Source organism: Cydia strobilella, chromosome 3 (assembly GCF_947568885.1).
Source record: "Cydia strobilella chromosome 3, ilCydStro3.1, whole genome shotgun sequence".
NCBI classification, from domain to species: domain Eukaryota; kingdom Metazoa; phylum Arthropoda; class Insecta; order Lepidoptera; family Tortricidae; genus Cydia; species Cydia strobilella.
The window spans coordinates 7584033-7608390 of NC_086043.1; the positions used below are offsets into that span (position 1 = coordinate 7584033).

The following is a 24358-nucleotide window of genomic DNA, read 5'->3' on the forward strand; positions in this document are numbered from 1 at the left end:
GTGGTCAGGACGTTAGCCGCGTAAGCTGAAGACGCGGGTTCGATTCCCGCCTCGGCCACCGGTGGACTTGGTCACTTTTACTTTGGTGTATGATATCTATTTCAGTTTAGAACCTAGCGTAATCATAACAAATATTATGTTTTATGACTAATATTAAGATCAATATGTGTATATAATTTAAGTATAATATTTTGATTACAATTATTACATATCTTCTAATAAAAAAACACTAACCGCTGCTGATACTTGTAATACTTTCTCTCGGCCTATATGTACTTGTACGGTTAGGTGTCATTAGGGAAATCCACATATTCCTTGTATTTGGATCGCATACTACGAAATACACAAATAATACAAAGCCTTGTAAAGTTGAAGTCAAACAGAACAAATACGACCACATGAAATTATTTGTAAATGATAAAATACCAAATATCCAAGTTAGCCCTAATAAAAAGAACAGAAATATAGATAGTCTGAATTGAGCACCTATAAGATCGATATCTGTAGTTCTCATTTTTCCGTCAGGGCCTCTGTATATAGAGTACAAAATTATAGCAAAGAGGACAATATTTGTTGTTAGTATTATGCAGATTGGAACAATTACACTCATGATTAGAATAAAGCCTCTAGGATAGCAAATTAGGTATCTACCCGTCTCGGATTTAGTTGATTCCGGAATATAATTATCTGTGTCAAGTAATAAAATTACTATTATTGGTATAAAAGGCAAACCCCAACCTAATGCAGTACATTTCATCATAAATCTTGATGGTCTGCATACTCCTAAGACTCGCACATATCTAACAAACTGTAAGGCTGCTGTTATAAACATCCACATGAAACTTGCCAGAATAGAATAGTGCAATAAAGCACCAAGTATTATACATACTACTTTATTGTGCGCAGCAACTTTGTACATGCCTTTTTCGTGAACGATTATTGTCGTATCTAGATTAAATACTATAATAAATATTAAAGGCAAAGCAATTGCACTTGATAAATGTAGTAGAACTTTTGTACCTGCTTTTTGCCTCCAAGCAGAAAAAACTGATGCTGTTATCCATATTCCTACTATACCTACTAAAGAAATGAAGCTTCCAACCAATGTTATAATATTCAAAACCTTTTTGTGATGTGCTTGAAACTCTTGATTGACTGAACCAACGCCCGCATTAATTAGTTGACCAAAATGAGTTAAATGATAACATTCACAAACTGTTATACTATTTGTTGACTTATAGGGCAAACATCCTTTCTTTGCCCAGAAACCTGGTAAGTCTCTATTATTGTCTGCTTGAAAATTCCAATATCCACAGATTTTTTTACCCTCATAACCAGATGTTATGTCTTTAAATACTAGAGGCACGGCGTGCTCTAAATTAGACGAGTACCCAGGAATGGAAATACCAATAACTCGACTGTTCATTTCATATTCCTTGAATCCAATTTCTGGAAACATTGCATCGGTATAAAATACACTTATTACAACAAACAGTTCATTATTTTTATTCAAGTCGTTGGATGTGTCATTAGAGATAGATTGCACAGACTCAAGAATCTGATCTGGAATCCATGTAGCAGCCTCTAAATTTTTTATAGCAAGCACATCACTCAATGTTGTGTTCTTAAATAAAGGTTTAATTACCATTTCAGTAAAATCATTTGAGCATGCATTATTAATTATTGCTATACCTGTAATATTGTTTTGTCCAGGATACGAAATTTGAACCACAAACTGTGGTTTGACTGCTAAAAAATAAGTACTTTCCTTTTCCTTTTCTTCTTCGACTAAATGTTCAATTATATCATTTACTGAATCTAATATGACATTAGTTGAATTAAGGGTTTGGGATAAAAGTAAATAACCCTGATCCACTGACATCACTCTGTCCATCACCCATGCCACGTTATCTATATCTCCTAGATCAACAGACTTATTGTTTTCAGCTAAATATAACACATACTGTAATGACATCGACAGGTAATATAAATCAGCGGGGATTATATTGTCTACATTTCCGAGCACTGCTCCAAGTCCATTGGTAAAAAAATTGATTGTATCATTATCAGGTATATTACCTTTCATGAAGTCAAATAAGAATTTGGTTGTCCAAGATGGTTCATAAGTACTATCACATAGTCCTTCAACGTCACCCCATGTACCTCCAAACAAATAAGATCCTAAACAATGCCTTTTTACTGGCAGACCATTAGCTTGCAAACAGAACTGTTGAGGAGCAGCAATTTGTCCAATACGTGTTAGATCCCAATTTAACTCAAAAATGTCGTCACTAGTAGTAGGTAAACAATAGATTGAACTGGAAATATTCACAAAGGTATAATTAGTTTTAGGAAGCTCTATTTCTGCTTTTTCTTTTAATGTGAGAAATGTTTGTAGGATATTACTGGCTTTATCATCGTAAATGTCAATAATTGCTACATGCAAATGCATTAAAAGTACCATATGCTCAATAGAGAAATCTAATATATCCATTACTAAAACTTGGTTAGCATGAAATATTTCGGTAATAATTGAAATTAAATTGGTCATGTCGGGTTCTTCCGTGTCATATGAAATGTTGCACTTTTCGAGAACAAGGGCAAAAACATGTTCTTCGTTACAGTTAGGGTTTACGATTAATTTATCCGTAGCAACTAATGTAAAGTTTTTTGTATGGCCTTCGCACCAATATTGAGCTGCTCGGTATGTCACTGGATCAATTTCATATACCACTTTGTCTATATCGCTAAAATCATTCACTTCCCTTAATAGCTTTACCTGAATAATAGGTTCGTCGTTAACGTCTACGACTTTGACAAAACCCTTTGCATTAGAAAAACACTGAACACCTTTATCATTATCATCGGATTTCCACAAACCTGAAGGATAATAAATTGTAAGGTGCATCTTATTTTCTACGTCACTGTATTCAAACATAAATTCTGTTTCCCTAAATTTCATTTCAGCTTCACAAGCCATGCAAGTAAACTTAGATGACGTATTTGTTAAACTCAGTATTCCACTTTCATTAATTATTCCCTGTAATGAAGAAGTCTTGAGTTCAGATACTTCAAACTTATCACCATCGTCGTCTGGCAACATGGTTATACTAACAGGAGGAAATATTTGAAACCAACACCATGTTGAACTATTTAATGCATTTATCGCAGCTAGTTTTGTAAAACCATATCTCGTCAACTCACCACGGAGACCTTGGTTTGCACTTGGACTAGGCTTTGAACACTTTGTAGTAACAAATTCATCGTACGTTAAACCAGTCTCATCGTCAGATTCCTCGATTCCGTAACAAGTGCTATCATCTGGCATAAAATTAAATCCATAGTACCTATCAGGACAACCTGATGGATAACGAAACTCATTTACGGAAAAACACAAGCTGGGATATTCCATGCTACAAGTTTCAGTTATTACGGTACTCTGTTCGACGTTGAGAAGCAAACAATTTTTCAACATAGTAGTTCGCATTTGTAACATGCTATGTTTAGTACTAGTTTCCACAATTCGTCCCCAATTTGGACCAGGAACATGCCAGACAACTGGATTAAAATGTTTGGATCTTTGAGCCGGTAGCCAAAAGTATTTATCCTTAGTCGCATTCAATGATGTTAATAAAGATATTATTTCGCTTCCATCTAAATCTGTTATAACGGTAGTTTTTCTACTTTTATAACAAGGATAATTCCAAGCCGATGGTTTGTTGATTTGATAACAGTAACCACTATTCTCTGAAATCACGTGATGCCCCGGAGGACATTTTGAAAAGTCAAAATAGTTGGCTATTTGTTGACACGCCTGCATATATTCTAGGCTTGGTTCCCAATGAGTTCCATTGCAGTTTCTTGTAATAAGGCGTTCATATCTGATGCATAGCGGTCTGGATGTGACGTTTTCTCCGAGTGAACTCGAAGGCCAGGTGACTTTAATACCACTTTTTGATACCTCACGTGGGCAATCCTGTAAGAAGGTATAGGACAATTATATTCCTTCTCGTAATATAATTACAGAGTCTTGTTATATGATAGGTATATTTGGAATGTAATACCTGTACACAAATATTTACTAAAGTTGCAAATATTAATGAAATATAACACATAAAGGACATGTTGGTGAACTTGCGTATGCCCGCAGAGAGTACTTACTGAGTGTTTGATGCATTATTTTTATCAGGAGACAAGTTGATCTAAATGAAGTGTCAATATATATTAATATAAATATACCTATACAGATACAGTACAGGTTGACCTAAAATCTGATTGCCGTCCGCTTGAAAAAAAAACTGCTATTACTTACATGCTACATTGATTGGAAGTTTTTTTATTGATTGATCCTATTCGTGACATATCTAATTTTATTTTAATGTTGTGTTTAATGTTAAATGGCACATTATTTAATATGAACCGGGGGGGGGGGGCTAGAAATATAGTTAAAGTTAGTAAAGATATGGTAGCGATTTCTGTTATTTTATTCCAGACAATCTACCATGAAGACTATATAAAGGAGCCAAATCTCTATGTATGAAAAGTGTCCATCAAAAAACAGTAATTAGGCGGCGCCACCATACACCGAAATACTACTAAAAACAACCTACGTAATTTGGTCGGGTTATTTGTTGCCTCATATGGTTCATGTTATACTCATGTCCCATCAGAGCCTAACTAGCGCCACCGGAGAGATTAGGAACTATTATTTAAAGCTGAAAGCGGTCACTTTTGCAACAATTCTGCCATACGAGATTGGCATCCTTTCTATACCATCCATACAATCTACTTTTGCGTAAAGTTGACTTCCGATTACGCAAACTACATCACTAGATGTCACTTCGAATAGATAATTATAATTTTAAGGCATGAATACATTAAGAAGGTTGCATATACCTCATTTGTCAAGACCTGTCTTTATTTATAATATTATTGCCTAGTAACTGTTGTTTACTGTCAGACAAAAATAAATGTCGTAAACAGATATATGAACTTATTTATTCTCTGTTAATTTTTAAATGGTAGCTGATTAAAAAGGAGCAAGCATTAAACTCGAGTACATTCAAATAGAGAAATTAAACGTCTAATGTTACAAAACCTGGAAACCTGTTTAAAATTTTAATAGTACTCAGGTAAATTCTAATTATAATTTTTATTTAAAAACATAAAAATTGATTATTTATGAATTTTTTAGGGTTTCGTACCTCAAAAGGAAAAACGGAACCCTTATAGGATCACTCGTGCGTCTGTCTGTCCGTCTGTCACAGCCTATTTTCTCCGAAACTACTGGACCAATTAAGTTGAAATTTGGTACACATATGTAAGTTTGTGACCCAAAGATGGACATGTAACGTAAACATATTAATTTTAAACACGGGGACCACTTTTGGGGGGTAAATGAGATAATTAAAAAATAAAGTTTGTCAAACTATATCATGTAACATATCAAATGAGAGAGCTCATTGTACGAATCTTAAATATATATTTTTTATAATTTTAAAATAAATAGTTTAAAAGTTATTCAAGAAAATAGGCAAAAAATGTCAATTCCTTCCTTTATCTCCGAAACTACTGGGTCAAACATTTTGAAAAAAATACACATAATAGATCTTTACCTATAGATCACCGGAAAACCTATTAGAAATGTGCAGTCAAGCGTGACTCGGACTTAATTACTTAGTTTTTGATCCGACTTCTACGGGTTTTTTAAAGACATTTCACATAAAAAATACATTGTTTAAATTGTGGAATGTACGGAACCCTTGGAACGCGAGTCCGACTCGCACTTGGCCGGTTTTTTTTAATGCATTTATCACTGGCCCACCCTGTACAATACAACAATAAATTACCCTTACTTTAAACTATACTACCATAGAAACTAATACTAATAATAATATGTCACAATTAAAATAAATCTACACATTTCACATTTCACACACACACATTCAGTCACATTTTAAATAATCAGCCGTATAAATCGTCCCGCGACCCCCCGATGCAAAGGTGCCCATCACGCTCGCCGCTTTGCCACGTTGAACCGCGATGGACAATCTTTGCATCATGAAGGACCCAGAGCGAGGATCCAAACCTCTCTCCCGCATGCGTCTCCCCACTTCTCCGAAAAAGGCTCTGGCCTCCGCACACCAGCACCCCGTAATTTCAACGACAAGAGGGACAAATAAATAGTTCGCCAGGACTTCGTATTTCTCCCGCTTGCGAACTACAGCCAACTCGGCTGCTCACCCTGCCGTTCTCATGGTACGGCCAATATGCGACGCCGCGAAAGTGCTGACGCACGTTGCGTCCCACACTAAACATTTCCCTCTCTCCCAGGGAACCAAAGTCAACCCACTACTGTTAGGTTTTTAAACCTTTTCTACATAATATTAGAATGGTCGGCAACGCGCATGTAATATCTCTGGTGTTGCAGGCGTCCATAGGCTACGGTAACTGCTTACCATCAGGAGGGCCGTATGCTTGGCGTGGTATAAAAAAAATCTACTTTGTCTTATATTGGTTACAAGAAATCAAACCAAAAATTTACTTGTAAATCGACCAAGTAGTCTTAATATTATTTAGGACAGTACACGTATGGATGCATATGTAGTTTTGTACGCACATACATAATTAGTTTCAGGATAAAGTCAGAGATAGCGCTTTCAAATGAGTTTCCATAAAATCCCTCTTGAAGGCTCTCTTTACCTATACTTACTTTACACTGAGATGCACGTTAAAGTAGATTCCATATATATATTTTTTTTTTAATAGTTTTTTTTTAATATCATATTTGAGGAGTCAAGAGGAAAACGATATAAGAGGCGAAGTTTGTTTGTCAGATTTTGATAAAATTTTGTAAGTTTCAAGAGCTCCTCATTCTGGGCGGAACAAACACAAAATCCCATTATAGGACAAAATAAGTTGGCTGTAAATTTCCGTTGAGTTCCGAAAATTCCGTACGTTTTCGTAACTCACAGGAGGATTCTTAGGACACGGTTAAATTGTCCTTATATTGTACAGAATCGGGAACTCTACCTTATATCTTTATCGAAATCTGACGACAAAAAAAATTGGTCCATGACTATCGTTTAAAGCTCTCCTAAAGTTATAGTATAAATCTTTTCTTAAAAATAATTTGAGAAGATGCAGACTATAGTAGTAATATAATATACTAATATCTATTTCTTCTTCTCAGTCGTTCCCTTTTGGTAGTGGCCGTGGCTGTTGCAATGGTTCCACATCATGGTCGTTGTCTTCGTCCTCTTTGACAACATGCATCGTTGAGAACTGTCTCCCTGGGCAGAATCGTCCACTCCACTATTGTGCTTTGTATGGCGTTGGAATAGGTAACGTGTGTGATTTATACTTTTTTGCTATTTCGGAATTAGGCTTATTCACTTTACCTAAACTCATTACTCTTTACCCATGAGGTTTTGGGTAATATCAAAGATATATGTAACTCCGTATAAGATAAGTAGTCTAAGAAATAAACGTGCCTATGAAAATCAAGAAAAAAATATGCTCGAAAAGTTGGCGCCATACCTTTGGCCTATAGGTACTCGTGTAGATGGCGACACCGTTTGATATTTAACAATGTTAACAAATATCAGTGAAAGAACAAGGATCAAATTTAAATGGCGTTCAAAAGTTTTAATCCTGTGTCGAAAGATGGCAGTAAATTTAGCGTGAATACAAAATTTACTATGACAATAATAAGCCTCTATACACTCAATGCTCTTTGGTAATATAGACCGTTATCCTTTTTCATCTGGACTCTTTCTAAAAATAATCTTTAATTTAATTATTTAATAAAACAACCTGTTTATATCCAAAACGGTAGGTACATGTCAAGATCAGTTTTGATACGATATCAGTAGCAATATCAATTAGTGGGAAAGATAGCGTAATATATTCACCGATAAGCCCTTTACCAAATCTCGGCTTCTAGTTGACTAACCGCTAATTTCTGTTATCATTTGTCATATCATAGGTACTCTATATGGTTGAAAAAGCAAGATGTACCTAAGTAAATTGCTGTTCAACTGTGTTAGTAAGAAATGGGGAATTTTTTTAACGAACCCTGATAAGTATCATGTAAATAAAGGATTCATATGTACTCGTACCTACTACATTTTCATGTATTAACTAATGTTTTGCTTTTCATGCCGGTGACAAATAGGTATAACTAATCGAAGGATATAATAGTGTACGTCACTGGATTACACTGTATTTTTCCCTTTCTTGTTTCTCTACGGGAAACCTTATTATGTTCGTTGATATTAATAAAACGAGAATTTGGGCGAAATTAAATTGTGTAGACAACTTTATATCGGTATATTTTTCTATAAATAATAATTATAATGACAAATATTAATATCAATAACACTTGTACAAACTTTAAAAATTATATAAATACAAAAAGTAAGTATCACCAGGAACTTTGTCATGTCTCATCAATATTAAATAAGAATAAATTTAGCTGTCATCATCATCACTGGGATGATACAATTAAGGATTAACTCACGTAGCACCGAACCATGCCCACCATGAGCGTCGTCCGGGCACTGGTCCTGCGGCACTCGGTCAACTGATTTTCTTACTCATCAACGTCAACTTATATGTCCATATGCCCAAGCCGTGCGCGTTTGCTCGTGTTTTGATCGGGATGGGTACACTCGGGTAAATTGAGTAGAAGAAACAGTTTCAAAATCAAAACTGAAGCTGCGATCTGGAACTGCTGATTAAGTTAAATTGTTAAATTAAATGGCTCAGGCACAGCTCGAGCATGGCGTGGGTGTGGCACGGTGTAGCGTAAGTCATCCTTGACTAAATAAACCTAAGTCATTATACTTAATCTCAATATCACACCCACCGACCAAGATACCTAAACGCTGCAAATTCGAGTAACAGGAAGTTTGATAATAATTTTGTAATACAAATTAATTTGAGAACTATAGTCGAACCAAGCTATCTCCGCACCGACTTTGACGTGTCAGAGGGTTTTCACATTGTCGGCTCCGATATCGGATGTCAGAAGGAAGTAAAATGTTTTCCTGTATTTGTGTACGCATTTATTAATTAATAAATCATTATTACTAAAAAACAATAAAAACGGCAAAAAGGCGGACTTAATGTCAGTGGCACTCTCCTGCAGCTGTTTTTGTCATAGGCACCTTCCGATATCCAATATCGGAAAGGCGCTTCCGATAAATATAGCCATGTCGGAGCCCCCCGTCAGCTGCCGGGCCGATAATATTTGTTTGTGTGCACAATGTGAAAACGCTCTCAGGGTCTGGAAGTGTCAAACTTTATTTTTTTAATTGTTTTATTTTATTGGTTATATACTTTGTCATTGCTATTTGCAAAATATGAGCCGAGTTGGCCTGGTCCGTCTCGACATTTCGAAAGATTGACACGCTTAGTGTCCCTTTTGATAATGCGTTTGGGGAGTGTATAAGTAGGTGTGATCTTCTGTTTGTCGACCAGAAGGAATATGTCCAAGTCTGCCGTCTCCCCATTATTCTGACTTATCAGTTTTTAGTCCACCGCTTGGTAGTGGAGGCGGAGGCACATTAGGTATAGCGGGGTCTTTCGACGCATAGTTGAGGAGGTTTAGGTCACTTGGCTCGGAGGGAGGCGCGTCTGCACTTTGCGCAGATGCGAGCGCTGGCGCTGCGGGCACAGCCCTGGCGGGAACCAGCGCAGGACCTTGCGGTACCAACGTATTCGCCAATGGTCTATACAATGGCGGCAAATTTGCGTACGGGTTAAAGCTAAACGGATCATACGGGTCGTAGAATCTGAAGCCCGAGTACGTGTACGGGTAGGTGAATGGGCCGACTTGCGTGAATCCGTTATAAGCTGGATTAATACGTCCCAATGGAAAAACTTGAGAAGGCAAGCCGAATTCATTCAGCGGTATGGGGGATTCTGTGTTCGGCGGAAGCGGCGGCGTGGGCGTCGGTTTGTTGCTGTCGGATTCAGGCTGCGGCTCATGTGGCGAAATCTCGCTGGAGGGAGTTTTATCCTCGGATGGAGCTTCTGCAGGCTTCGGCGATGACGCTGGTGATGGAGCAGGAGGTGCTGGTGCTGGCTGTTCCGTGGGAGATGGCGCAGGAACTGGGATCAAACCCTGAAATTAAACGAAAAGATAACTATACAGAAGCATTCAATTGTCGTCATGTGTACAAAATTTGCGTTTAAATGTCATCTTACGGTTACAACAACGGTTAATTACAACAAAATAATTATATTTTTTTAGTAATCTTTTAAAGTAATTTTTCAAAGGCTCCTCCAAGACTTAACTTTATAGCCAAAAGCCTGGAGGGCGGCAGGCGGTCAGAGTTATAGATATCAACAAATTACTTACTAAGAAAAAAATATTGATCCCTTAAATTATGGCACTGTTAAGTGATAACTCGGTATACTTCAAAACTAGGTACTTTGTAAACCATGTCAGTGATAACATACATTACTGATAGGGTAGTCCCCATACACGAAAGGAGAGTACGGGAAGCCGAAGTGGTCGTGCAGTACCGGCTGATACACCGGGTAGGCTTTGCTGGGTTCCAGATTCTGATTGGATGTGATAAGCGCGTTGTAAACCTTCGGCACTCGGCCCGGCGCCGGCGCCGGTGCCGCGCATGCTGTCCCAAGCAGCACCACGACCTGAAATGTAATACAACAATTAGGCATTTCTGATGTTTGGGATATCCAAAATTTAATAACGTTCAGTAATATTAGATTTCATAGTGCAATCGCTATTTACTAACTTGTTTTACAACCTAATTGTGGACAACGTAAAGGATCAAACGATCTTTTGTACCTACAGTATTTCTTATGGGATGAAAATGAAAATGAAAATGGAAAATCGTTTCTTGGTCACAATCATTGTGTTTATTCTTTTAATAAGAGAATAGATTTCTAATGGAAACAACTTTACGCGTAGTTCTTTAGATAACTTTAACATTACTATGACCAAATCGGTCTTGTGTAGTTAAGTTTTAGGACTTAATTTGTATGCCCACTAACTAATCACCTGCCTGTGCAAAAAGTAAAACGTTAGTTGTTTATACTGTTTTGCTTAGGTATTTAAATCATCACCATCTTCAATCATACCAATAAGTGCAGTATTAACTGGGTTCTTCTATACACGACTATCGTGATTGGTATCAGTTACCTACTAGTCTGTGCTGGTAAATACTTTTAGCCTATAATTTTCCCCTGGTTATGATGGAAACTAGTTTATTGAATCTCATTAAATGCGTACAGCAATTAGGATTCGCCTTGAACACAGCTTCAACGATTATATTGCCCGTCAAGAAATAGCACCTGCTTACGAGTACACTCATGCATTATCTTAATTAAAGCACAAGCAAGCAATCACATCAAAGCAGTGAAACCGCTGACTGCCTTTCCAACAACAATAATGCGAATAATTAATATTACATACTTATAATAATCAAATTCAATATAAATTTTATGTAACGTAGTTATAATCAACCAATAATGTATTATATGATACTAGTCCAAGTGAAATATATTAATCGTAATTGTAATTGTTATTGCATGCATTAAAATTAAATTCAATAATAGAATTATTTTCAGTCTAACATATGTGCTAGACTGATAATTAATTGTTATGTAGGGACTATAAAAATTGCGCATCGTTTAATCACGATAGAATACTGTTCAATATACTACAATAACATCCTGTAACTAAAATTAAGTATTCTTGCAAATAAAAAATAAATAAATAAACAAAATAAAAATATTTGACTTTTCAAAAAATATTTAAATACTTTTACCCTTTAATTAAATAATACGATAACACAATTTAATATTATAAACAATAAGTTCATAGATTACAAATAATTACAAACAATAACTACAATTAAAGACTCTTTCGCATCAGCGCCCCAGCAACCCGCCGTTTTTAAATATACTTAGCTTAATAATTTTATTTTTGGTTTACATAAAAAAACAGCCAAGTGTGTGTCGCACCACGCATAACTTATTATACATAGCTTGTAGTTTTCGAGTAAAATGGCTGTGAGCTGTGACATAGGGACAGACAGTCGGACGGATGAACATACGTACGTGACGAAATTAATAAGGGTTCCGTAAAAAACGGTTTGTTTGTTCGAAATCTACGTTTAACTAAGTTTAACTCCGTGTTTAATTAAAGTGTTTAATTAATATTTCATTTTTAACAGGTGTATCGTACCACACCCAGTAGGTCACACGGTATATTTCATTTCAACCTTGTTTTGTGCTAAAACACACTTTGGCTTAATAGTAGGTAAGGTAGGTGCTTACATGACTTACATTATACGTTCAGATTACCTATAAAGCTGTTAGATATTCTAAGGTTTTTATCATTGGCAATACATTGCGATACCAAGTCGGTTCTAGTATTCAAACCAGTAAAACATAATAAATTTAAAATTAATTAGGTATTTTATCACACAAAAGTTATATCTACTTACTTGCATGCATATTTAAAGTACTGCTAGTGACAGACATATATATAGAACGGGTGGAGTTGAATAAAATCTTGTAAAGCCGAGCATTGTTATAAATAATTCATGTATTGCATATGGAGCAACACCTGTCAATAAATATTTATATTTTTGCATACCCTACAATTATACCATACTTGTAGACTACGTGGGTAAGTTACTTACTTACTTAGCTACTTACCATGAGCATGCATTTTATTATTCGACTAAATAAATGTATTTGCTGACATGAGACTTACTGGCTTGTTGTACATTCTGCCCTTCCAAGCATAACAACTGTATATTACATTGGAACACCAATTTGAAAATCTAGGTACCTACTTTATTGCGCGAGACCACCGTAAACAATGTACCTATAACTTTTGGAATGTAGGTAATAACTGTCATGGATGTGGGTAGTTTATAGTTACAAATATCCCTTCTCATGGTAAGCGTGTTTCATTACTGCTAGTCCTAATATTTCTAAAATATTTTACAATAAATATTTCATACGGTTATTACGCGTGGTGCGGTACTATTGCTGTCCTGTTTTTTCTATTGTGAATATTATTACTTGTTTTTCAGAGCGTGCACGCTTTTGTTGTCATCAGGAAGCTAATTTGATTATAATTCAATCACTTAATTCGATGACCTTATTGCCAATATGTGGAGATCGGTATAACAAAGAAACTTTACTGTTGCAAGTATTTACACAGGGAAGTAATATTTACACATTTTATTAAAAGATAAAATCTCATAATCACTGTTAGCAAACCCTTAGCTCTTATTATTTTCTAAGACCTATCAAATTCACTTCACTGATTTTACGAAAAAAACAATCACTTAGTTACATGTATGGAGCGCCCCCCTAAAAATATATTTTTTATAAATTTTGACTTCTGTACTAAATAGCAGCTCACAAAATACACCTAAGTTCCAGTGGTAAGTTAAGTAGTTGTGACTTACGTCATATTTTCATAGAAATTTTACATTAGAGCAGAGTTAGCTTGGTCGCGCTTGGCCCGACTATAAGGGTTCCGTTTTTGCCTTATTGGCTACTACGGAAAACTTTCAAATCGAATTCAAGTTGAATTTGTCATTTTCATGTTGAAAAGGGACCACAGTGCCGGTTATCGGTAAGGCCAAGGTCTAATTACATTTTCACGGTTGTAGACGTGTAGCGCCTTACAGACACTCGACAATAAGTTCAGGTATCTTTTGCTTGAAACAAACAAAAATTTGCCCGTCATGCGGCTCACATATTGACCAACTCTTATAATTATACTGAACCTCGTCATCGTATGAATGATACATTGAAGTTTTTTTGTTCTGCGTTCCATTTCTTAGACCTTGAGGGTGCGGCCAAGGTACGGCATTGTGTGTCGACTTCCGGATCGCAGCCGGACACGACCTGCGACTTACTCGGTCACCAAGATTCGAAACGTACGGTTAAAGGGCTAAAACTCCCTAAAATCAACTTTTCTTGATCTTTTGCAATCGAATCGTCGAATGAAATTTGAAACAAAGGGATCATGTGGTCACATTGCGATAAGTATACAGAAACTGTAAATATTGACTATCTTTCGTCAAGCGTACAAATAGGTTCACGCAACTAAGTAAAGAATAAGGTACTTAATAATTTGTAAGTACCATATTAATGTCATCAGTAAACTGATCATATTACTACGTAAAGGTACCCGCGACACCCGCGTGCATAATGTGTGTAGACAATAATAAACCACGCCAACATTTTGGTTTCAAAATAATTAGACCAGATAATGGTCCACCCACAGAGCCAAATAATCTAAGGTTTGAACTCATGTAGCCTAGTTAGGCGTATGGTTCCAAGGATTTAAATACTGTCATGTCAATTACTGACTAACGTTAATATTATCTCGAAGTAGGTAAGTGGCAACTATCCAATGAAACTGAATATAATTTATGCAAATATTGTCACATAGAGATGGCATAAGACACGGCAAAGTATGAGATATATACCTTTAGGTAGAGACAATTTCAAGAAATACACGCCCGCAAATATCAGTTTACTCTATGCTGTTCTCAATACGAGCATCTAAAGCGGAATTTAATAGGCAATGCATATAATTATAAGTATGTACGGATTGTACGGGGTTGTGTGTATAGGAAGGGCGATTTGTGAAAACTCTTTATATTTATCAACAGATGCCTTTTGAAGAATAAGAAAAAGAAGAAAGAAGAGGGAGATAGTTTTATTTCAGGACTATTACACTTTATCTTTCTCACTGTGCTTTATTTAAAGGCAGAAGCAACTTTAATACGACTGATGAAACCTTACAGTTTTATTGAAAAAATGACCACTAGACTAGATGCATAGACCGACCGAATCGATGTATATAAATACTAGCGATGTAGATAACGGCCGCATTGGCCACATAATGTGTCTAGTTTGACGCTTGAGCAACATGGCATGTGAAACAAGCGGTCGTGGGTGCAGTAAAGCACATTGTCTAAAGAGATAATATCTGTCTCCTAGCAATTTGAGACACATTAACCTACATGTTGATGAACTTGAAGCTTTGCACAAGGTGTTGACTTTGCACGTAATTAATTGGTCTATTGTTTTGACTAATTTGACAATGGCAGCGTTTACACGGTGACTTTGGCACAATTTTGGCGAAACCAATAGTGACTACTTAACTGTTTAACCAAATTAATTTTGTATTAAGCAGAAACTTCTGCAAAGGATACCACAATGCTTAGAAATAAAGGAAAAGTGGAAACACTCACAGTGTCACTGTCACTGTCGGGGTCGGAGGTGTAAGTACTGTTTAACCCCCAGAATTGTATCAAGTACTTAATTGGTGACAACTGAACGATATATTTTATGAAAGACGATTCGATGTAAGCGAAAAAAAAAAGGTTTTATTAATATGTTTTGTTAAATAGCAATTAAGTTTCATTAATTAATCTGACACATTAAACAAGAATATGTTTGTGAGGAAAGCTGAATTTCTTAATGCAGGCTGACATTGATGAGCAACTAAAAAAATTTATTACCTACCAGTTTATTAAGCACATCATTTTTATAACATAACTATGGCTAGAGAGTTCCTTTGATTATAAAGGTAAAGAGTTTATTATTCAAGTAGGTATATTACAATGCGCTTATGAACGTCAAATAAAGCTAATACGCCGGCTCAAACCTCTGCTGATGCTGTTTTTACGCTTCTCGATCTGTACAATTAGTTTTGCTTTATAAATAGTGCTATTCTATTATTGTGACCCAACACAAACGTCTCCTACTCCATGACCAATTGAAATGCCAAGGCCTCATCCAACTGTCCATAGTTCGATGGACTCTGGCTACTAGTTATACATTACCGAATATCTTCAATATTCTACTTATTTAAAATGTACCTGAATGCCGAAAAAACTAGGGTCATTCTATGAATTTATGTTTATTGTATAGAGGTAATGTTTGTTTAGATGTCGTTATTAGTTCATTATCAATTATAGTGGTAACATCACTTATGGAGTAATAGAAATTTTGACGACCGGTCTGGCCTAGTTTGGGGTGGGCCCTGCCTGTGAAGCCGATGGCCCTGGGTTCGAATACCGGTAAGGGCAATTATTTGTGTGATGAATACAAATATATGTTTCTGAGTCATGGGTGTTTTTTATGTATATAAGTATGTATTTATCTATATAAGTATGTATATCGTCGCCTAGCACCCATGTTAAGCATTGCTTAGTTTGAGGCTAGGTTGGTCTGTGTGAGATGTCCTCTAATATTTAAATATTTATTAAAAAATATATATATTTAAATATAAATAGGATCTAGCACTTTCCCATAGAATTAGTATAATAATGTGATTACAGACTTACCTTCTAACGTTTTAAATATATTTTGACCCTTCAAAGAATGATCGTTTCATGATGAAATAATTTAAACGTTATGTCGGACTATGTAATCTATTCCAACGATTACTGACTGATTGGTTTTAAACTAAACCTCATGCTAACACACTATGAAAGGTTAGACCGTCTGAAGGTCTGTTAATTGACTTGCCTTAAAATATTATTTATGTACTTAACTCAAATCACGCAGCTTATCCACATAACAAACGCATTCCTCTTAAGGTATTGCATAGCACATCTAAAGATGTCACAAGACAAGGTTGAAGCGTAATTTTGCATGAATATTCAATAAAGATTTAAGAAAATTTTAAAGATTTCCATTTAATCGTATTCCAATGAAACCTACGAGTTAGTATAAGAAAGATAAACAGTGTAACATTTACAACGAGGTCTGTGCATCATTGTGCATTCTCAGGTAAGGCTGTGGAGGTCGGTGACCCTGCGCTTGCACAGCCTGCGCAGACTGCATCTAAAAGCATGAAATTCCCTATTCATTATACGACGGCAAATTGTATTCCTTTGTTATACTTAAATATAAGTCCTACTTGAGATTTTCTTCTCGTAGCTTATACCTTTACCTACTGGATATAATTATTATTTATTATTTGATATTAATTATTATCTATTTACAAATTTTTAATTGGATATAATAACATAAATCTAAAACTAACTAAGAATAACAAATTATAAATAATAAGAATAAAAAATGCTAATCTTAATTAAAAAAACATCTAAATAAGGACCCCGCGGCATTGTGCCAAAGATGCTGGCATATACATACATATAATACCTACCTTTTATTTTATCCACATGATTGTTTTAGCAGTCTATGTTTAGTTCCATTTTCTAAATTCATATTAGGCTTTCTATAAGAACACATTTATATCTATAACTATTACCACTGGAACAAGACATAATATTGATGTAAAATATGTTAGAGCCAGTTACAATTTTTGCTTACAAGATCTTATAGATAGATAGATATGTTTACTTTTCTAAACCATGATTGTACATTTATAGTATTTAAATACCTATTTAAGCGTATTATTATTGTTTTTATTTTTGGATATTTTAAAATGATATAAATTTTATCTTCTTATCTAATAAAAAAAAACTTTCTATAAACTGTGATTTTTCCACTTTTCATTGAGGACTTAGTCGTAACCAAAGATAGATATAACTCCGTAATAGATGGATACAGTCTAAGGAAAAAACGTGCCTCGAAAATCAAGAAAATTTGATTCTCGTTCAGAGGGCGCTACTAGCTTTGGCCTACTGTCGTATATATGGCGTTGACGGTTTCGTTTGTTATTTAACAATTTTAACGCATATCAGTGAAAGAACATGGGTCAAAATCATAAAAATAATTAATGCAAATAAAAAAAGCATTTATCCATATTTAAATACATAAATAAAAAAAATAAATAAATAAATAAACGTTTATTCAAAGATCTTACTTACAACTAAATACCTATTTTCTTCTGCCAAACCACACAGTGGTTTGTTGGCAGACGAGGCTCCTTTGCGTTTGTGCTGTTGATATGCAACTTAACTTTATCTTAAACCTAAACTTACCTACTTAACCCTTTACTGCACGCGCAGCCTTATATGGTTGTTATGTTTTTAGCTATTAAAGTTTAACCAAATACTTATTTTATTTTTGACATTTTATCGTATTTTTATAAATCTTCATTTTTAGTTTTAAATTGTGTCGACACATGGCAGTGAATTTACTGGGGTTACAAAATTTACTATGACAGTACCGCTCTAGTATAAGTTACTCTATGGTCGTAACACAGTTGAGACAGTAGATAGGTATTTTACGACAGCATGTAGTTTTAACATTATCAAAAAATTTCAACCTTATGTAAACCCTGGCCGTAAATATAGCATATTGTTGGAAACAAATAATCCGGATTCAATTCATTTTAGTAATTCATTTTAGTATAAGGTGGCTAGTTATTGAAGGGTACACCTTATACTAAAAATGAATTCTGTTTAGTGTTTATAGGTTAATATAATTTATTTTTAGTATAAGGTGGCCAGTAATTGAATTTACCGTATCATAATTTTAGCTAACAATATTTTTTCACCACACCAGATGGTACAGGCACTCTTGATTGTTCAAAAACTGATGAGAAAGTTGCATTTTATCCACATGTGGGGCAAAGTAATCAGATGCAAATTTTGAGTTGTTTCCTTATTGGCTTTTGAATGATAAATATTTAATGACGTCTCATTTGGATTTGATTTTGTTTGATATCTTACAGTTAATATTTTCTTCGGGTTGATGTGGTGAAAATTTTACCCTCGTGCTTTGAAACCCTCGCAACGCGCAAAATTCCATTTTTCGCACCACTCGCTACGCTCATGTTTCAATTTTGGAATCTTTCGCTTTCTCGGGTATCAATATTAGCACGAGCGGTTAAGCAACAACTTTGCCCTCTTGTAAAACAAATCCCACCAAAAACATTTTCATGTAGATGTTGCCAAGACGTAACCATAAGGCTCGCACGGTCAAATAGTTATCAAATCTCTTGTAGAGCCAAGCTTCTATCTAACTCTACAAGCCCTAACTTCACAAACTCTACGCCTTAATCAAATTATGTGGCTTGGCCGTTTCGCTACTGTCACATACATACCATACCGTAAGGTGAAAAATTGATTCACTATTCATTATTTTTTATTATACAATAGTTTTAGGGTTCTGTGCCTCAAAAAGAAAAAACGGAACCCTTATAGGATCACTCGTGCGTCTGTCTGTCCGTCTGTCACAGGTCACAGCCTATTTTCTCCGAAACCACTGGAACAATTAAGTTGAAATTTGGTATACATATATGTAAGTTTGTGACCCAAAGACGGACATGTAACGTCAACAAATGAATTTTAAACACGGGGGCCACTTTTAACTTTTAAATGAGAAAATAAAAAAAATAAGTTGTTCTAACTATATCGTGTTACATATGAAATGAAAGAGTTCATTATGAGAATCTCAAATATATTTTTTTTTATAATTTTACCATAAACAGTTTAGAAGTTATTCAAGAAAATAAGCAATAAATGACCATTCCCCCTTTATCTCCGAAAGTACTGGGTCTAAAAAAAAATACATAAAATAGATTTTTGATCACAGGAAAACCTATTAGAAATGTGCAGTCAAGCGTGAGTCGGACTTAATCGGACCCCTACGGGTTTTTTAAAAACATTTCACTCACGTTTCAAATAAAAAATACATTGTTTAAATTGTGTATGTACGCCTTGGAATGCAAGTTCGACTCGCACTTGGCCGGTTTTTTGAAGTAACGAAACGGCCAAGCCATATAATTTGACTAAGTTGTAGAGTTTGTGAAGTTAAGGCTTGCAGAGTTATAGAAGCTAAGCTCTACAAGAGATCTGATAACTTTTTGGCCGTGCGAGCCTTGTGGTTTGTGGTTACGTCTTGGCAACATTTTACATGAAAATATTTTTGGTGGGATTTCACTTCTTTTTGTAAGTTGTTTATGACAATCTTTTATCCCCTAATTTAAAGGGTTGGTGGTAATTTACTATTAAAAATCCTGAAATACGTATCTGGAGGCATCTTTTACACAATCTGCTTTTTATTGATTCCTCATAAAAACTTTAAGCCCCTCTTTCCCCCTAACGCTCTTTTCCACCCCCTTACGGGGTGATTTTGGGGTTAAAACTATTCTATATCCTTCCCCATAACAAAAACATTTAACATACCAAATTTCAACTAAATCGGTTTCAGCGTTTATGAATTCCCCATACAAAATTACACCCCCCTTTTTACCCCCTTAGAGGCTAAAAATTTCAAGTTTTAGAATTATTCTGTTGTTTGTGTACTAAGACTCTTACATACCAAATTTAAGCTTCCTAAGTTTCAGGAAGTACCCTAAAGGTTTTGATGATCATCAGTGAGTGAGTGACGACTTTTTCTTTAGATATGAATAAAATCTAAAGTATACGAGCTATGTAATTTATAAAAATTATGCTTAATAAGTCCACTAATGACATCATATCCCGAGAATTTTGTTTATCTGGTATAATCCAAACCCAATTCAGTTATGAAGGTTCTAAAAACGACGAAGCGCTTCGAGAAAAGGTAGGTAGTGCCCTTGCGCTTCGCTTTGCTCGTCTTAGCGGGGGCACTTCCGTGCCCCCGCATAACTATATTGGGCTACTTTGCGCGGACAAGCGTGTAAAATCTATTTGCGATAGTCACTGACACGTTCATTATTGACACCGCGGTAAGATTACACGTTACCCACTGCTAGAGACAATAGAGCATAAAAAGCCATCAGACATACTGTAGAAAAAACAGAAGCGGAAAGAATGTTTTGTCACTAGTTTTATTATGTCTATTTTGTTGCGGCGGTGGAACGTTGGCGTTTCAGGCATGTGTAGTTTAAAAAAATGTAAATGTCGTAGTGTTTGACTGGCTCAATAATTCCAAATATTAATAGTTGACATTATTTTTGTCACATGTGGAAACGATTGGAGTATTCCATGGATTGGAGCATTGTCGAGTACTTTGGTACAGTCCGTTAACTCTCAGAATGACATGCGTTTTTCGGGTAAAATCGGACGTAATCGCGTAATAGAAAATGACAGTGTCTTACTGATTTAGTGGCAATCCAACACAACACCCAAAGAGTGCAGTCGTCTTTTCAACCTTAGACTATATAGAGTAGTTAATACCGCCATAACTAGTAGGTAAATATTTAATTTCATATTTTTTGGCAATTAATTTAAGAGCGCTATTACATTTCGGCGTTGAGCGAGTTTAGGTATTTTACGCGCTGCGGCGGGCTGTGCGAGCTCAGTATGCCGATCCCTTCTACCACGTTTTTCCTCTCGCTCGCACTACAATGATGGATTAAATAATCTTGATCCTTCGTGAAGCATACTGAAAACAATTATAACGACACTAACTGTACTTAAATTTTAAAATCCTAAGTATTGTTATTTGGTACGAAAATACTAAATCCAGTGCATATGTACTTACTTTTGTATTATAAAAGAATTATGTTATACTAGAAAGAAATTATACTCGCTTGTTTACATGTTTCGTCATTACATTTGGTAGCTTGGCACTTAGTACCAAACTTTAACAAAACGTTAATTTTCACAAAAAATTACAAAAACTGCCAAACTGTCAATTTTGACAGTTTTGACAGATGTGTTAAACTACATTTTCCATCCCATGACTAATGTTGAAGGTCCTATCAAAATCGGACAAACCGTTTCGATTTGGGATCCAAAAATGTCAAACTGTCACATTTCTAATTTTCGTAAGCAGCTCGGGTGGTTACCGATCCGCCAGCGCAGGGATGTGCATGTTCTGTCGTTGCTTTTCAACATACTCTTCAACCCCTGTTCCCCATCTTACCTAACCGAGAGATTTAACTATCTGGCTGAAGGAAGTGATCACCGCTTACGTTCTAGTGCTAATCTTACGCTTGCTATCCCTTCGAATAAGTCTCGAACGTACGCAAATTCATTCACAGTGCGCGCGGTGAAGTTGTGGAACGAGTTGCCCCTGTCGCTCAAACGGTCCCGGTCTGTAGCATCACTCAAAGTTAATCTGAAAAAGCTTTGGCTTTCCCACGAACTGTGATTTGGTTGAGTGCTAATATATATATATATTATTTATATATTATATATATATATATATATTTATTTAATATTTATTTAGTACTATATATTTATGTATGCTAGTACATATTTATTTTATTGCATAATGCAATTGATGTATTTTAGTTATTCGTAGACGTTAATATTGTAGTTTTCCTTCTTAAATATTATTGTACGTTCTGTAAGTTTGTCTATCTATCTAATTCGAATTTTCCACTCATTTACTCTAAGGTTAGCTGGAAGAAATCCCTTATAGGGATAAGCTCGCCTTTGTACCTAAATTCATATGAATTTCATGTTATCAATTTTTGTTTTGTACAATAAAGTGATTTACTACTACTACTACTACTGTCACAAAATGTCAATTTTGACAGATTGTATAAATCTACACTTGACAATGTGACTTGGTGCTAAATTCTATCCCAAAAAGATAATTTTCCCTGAAAACTATTTAAAAATTCGGAACCTGCTAAAATAATAATGTATGTTTACGAGTAGGTAAGCTAATTAATTAAATTAATTAATTAAAGTAACAAATAGGCACAATTAAATATTTCGAGTTGGGACATGATATGACATATTTATGGTTTTAGGCCATTTGATTTAATGCCAGAATAATCTTTTGCATGAATTTTATTTTAAGGGACATGTTTTATATAAGAGCACTGCTGCTGCTACGATAGAAAATCACATGAAATTAAAACAAAAAAAAAACAACTAAATAATCTGTAAGATAAGTTTATAATTTGGTTTATAATAAAGCTAGTTACTCACGTGCAGAAGCAGAGAGAGCCGCGTCATGTTGCGCGCGCGTCGGCGAGTGGTTGTCGAATGGCTCTCGAAGCGCCGGCGCAGCACAGCTCGCGCGCTGCTGGAAGAGCCTTGGACTTATCGAAGCACAAGTTTTAAAGTGCATGTACACAGTGCTAATAACATAATTTGAGCTTCTTTATTATTTTGTCTAAAATAATTAAGTAGGTACATGTTATAAACGTAAATTAGTATCATAATCCTTTAAAAAAATGTTTAGAGTAAGACCAAGACAAGTCTGCAACGATTTAGATAGCAGCACACGCAGTGCAAGTGTTATTTTAAACGTCAAACTTCTATGTAATTATAACGTATAAATAACACTTGCACTGCGTAATACGCTATGCTATCAAAATCGTTGCAGTCTTTTCTTGGTCTAACTCTAATTCTGTAGTAGAAGTAATAATACACCAAATAAAACAAAACCGGCCAAGTGCGAGTCGGACTCGCGCACGAAGGGTTCCGTACGATTATCTATAAAAACGGCAAAAAAATCACGTTTGTTGTATTATATTCACTTATATTCTTATTTTTCTATCATGTTTATAGTTGAAATTTGTACTAAATTGTCCATCAGTGCACGAGTCAGACTTACATAGACTCCACTTTACAACTCTACCCTCTATTGTTAACAATTTTTTTTTTTTCATTTTTTAGGGACCGTACCTCAAAAGGAAAAAACGGAACCCTTATATTGCTTATAGGATCACTTTTTTGTCCGTCCGTCTGCTACTTTTAATACTTTTGGTACTTCCCTTTGACCTAAAACTATGAAATTTGGCAAGAAGTCGTCTTACACTACAAATACGGGGAAAAATCTGAAAACTGTAAATTTGTAAAAAAAATAGTTACTTACATTTGTACGGAACCCTCGGTGGGCGAGTCCGACTCGCACCTCGCGCCGGTTTTTTTGTATACTTAACCAAGCACGAAGCTTCGTACATTGACGTGTAAGTCGTGTAACCTTAAATTTAATGCCTATGCGCGTGGGCTACGGAAATATAAATTGTGGGATATAAAATATAAACTTAGGTATGTATCCACGTCGCCAAACTAGCTGTATAGAAAAGTGGAGAATCATGTTAGGGAACTGATTGTACTTACTAATAGTACCTAGTCAGCACTGTCGCTTCCAGTTCTCTAGATCGAGCGGTACGTCCTTGCTGGCGAATGCAGCGACACGCCCAGCGGCGGTGCTTTGTCCTACTAAACTGATAAGCTTCAAATTGTAATTAGCTTTATTGCGAACATTACCTTCTTGCGCTTTGGGATAATTAAGTTTAATAATAATTGCAATGACTCATTGCTCTTACAACATATTAATTTTCATCATCAGCCTAAAATAAAATCCATAGAAAACAAGATCATGGAAGGGGATGTAAGTGGAGCTATGAGGCTACTTTTCTCCAATGATGACTTAGCTGCACATTTGCATGAAAACTTCGCCACCCTCAGGGAATGGGTTTTAGGGTTCCCTCTGCTCCAGATAACGTCAATCTAAGCGTAACTAAGGT

The 24358-nt window shown here is 35.4% G+C and overlaps 2 protein-coding genes across 2 annotated transcripts; both read right to left on the minus strand.

The window, feature by feature from the left end:
* Positions 1–215: 215 nt before the first annotated feature.
* On the minus strand, positions 216–4263 carry LOC134755723 (uncharacterized). Its single transcript, XM_063692268.1, has one exon. It carries the CDS (start codon positions 3818–3820, stop codon positions 230–232), a length of 3591 nt encoding a protein of 1196 aa, XP_063548338.1. The 5' UTR covers positions 3821–4263; the 3' UTR covers positions 216–229.
* Positions 4264–8307: 4044 nt separating this feature from the next.
* Positions 8308–22929, minus strand: LOC134755724 (uncharacterized). Its single transcript, XM_063692269.1, has 3 exons — positions 22809–22929; positions 10468–10665; positions 8308–10129 (listed from the first exon to the last, which is right to left on the minus strand). Exons 1-3 carry the CDS (start codon positions 22833–22835, stop codon positions 9515–9517), a joined length of 840 nt encoding a protein of 279 aa, XP_063548339.1. The 5' UTR covers positions 22836–22929; the 3' UTR covers positions 8308–9514.
* Between the last annotated feature and the right edge of the window lie 1429 nt (positions 22930–24358).

Bases quoted from the DNA above. Each gene is read 5' to 3' on its own strand.
- LOC134755723 (XM_063692268.1), bottom strand. From the start codon at position 3,820: ATGCAGGCGTGTCAACAAATAGCCAACTATTTTGACTTTTCAAAATGT.
- LOC134755724 (XM_063692269.1), bottom strand. From the start codon at position 22,835: ATGACGCGGCTCTCTCTGCTTCTGCAC. The intron at 10,666-22,808 runs GTGAGTAACTAG...ATTACATTTCAG, and splicing joins GGCTCTCTCTGCTTCTGCAC to GTCGTGGTGCTGCTTGGGAC. The intron at 10,130-10,467 runs GTATGTTATCAC...GTTTAATTTCAG, and splicing joins GGGACTACCCTATCAGTAAT to GGTTTGATCCCAGTTCCTGC.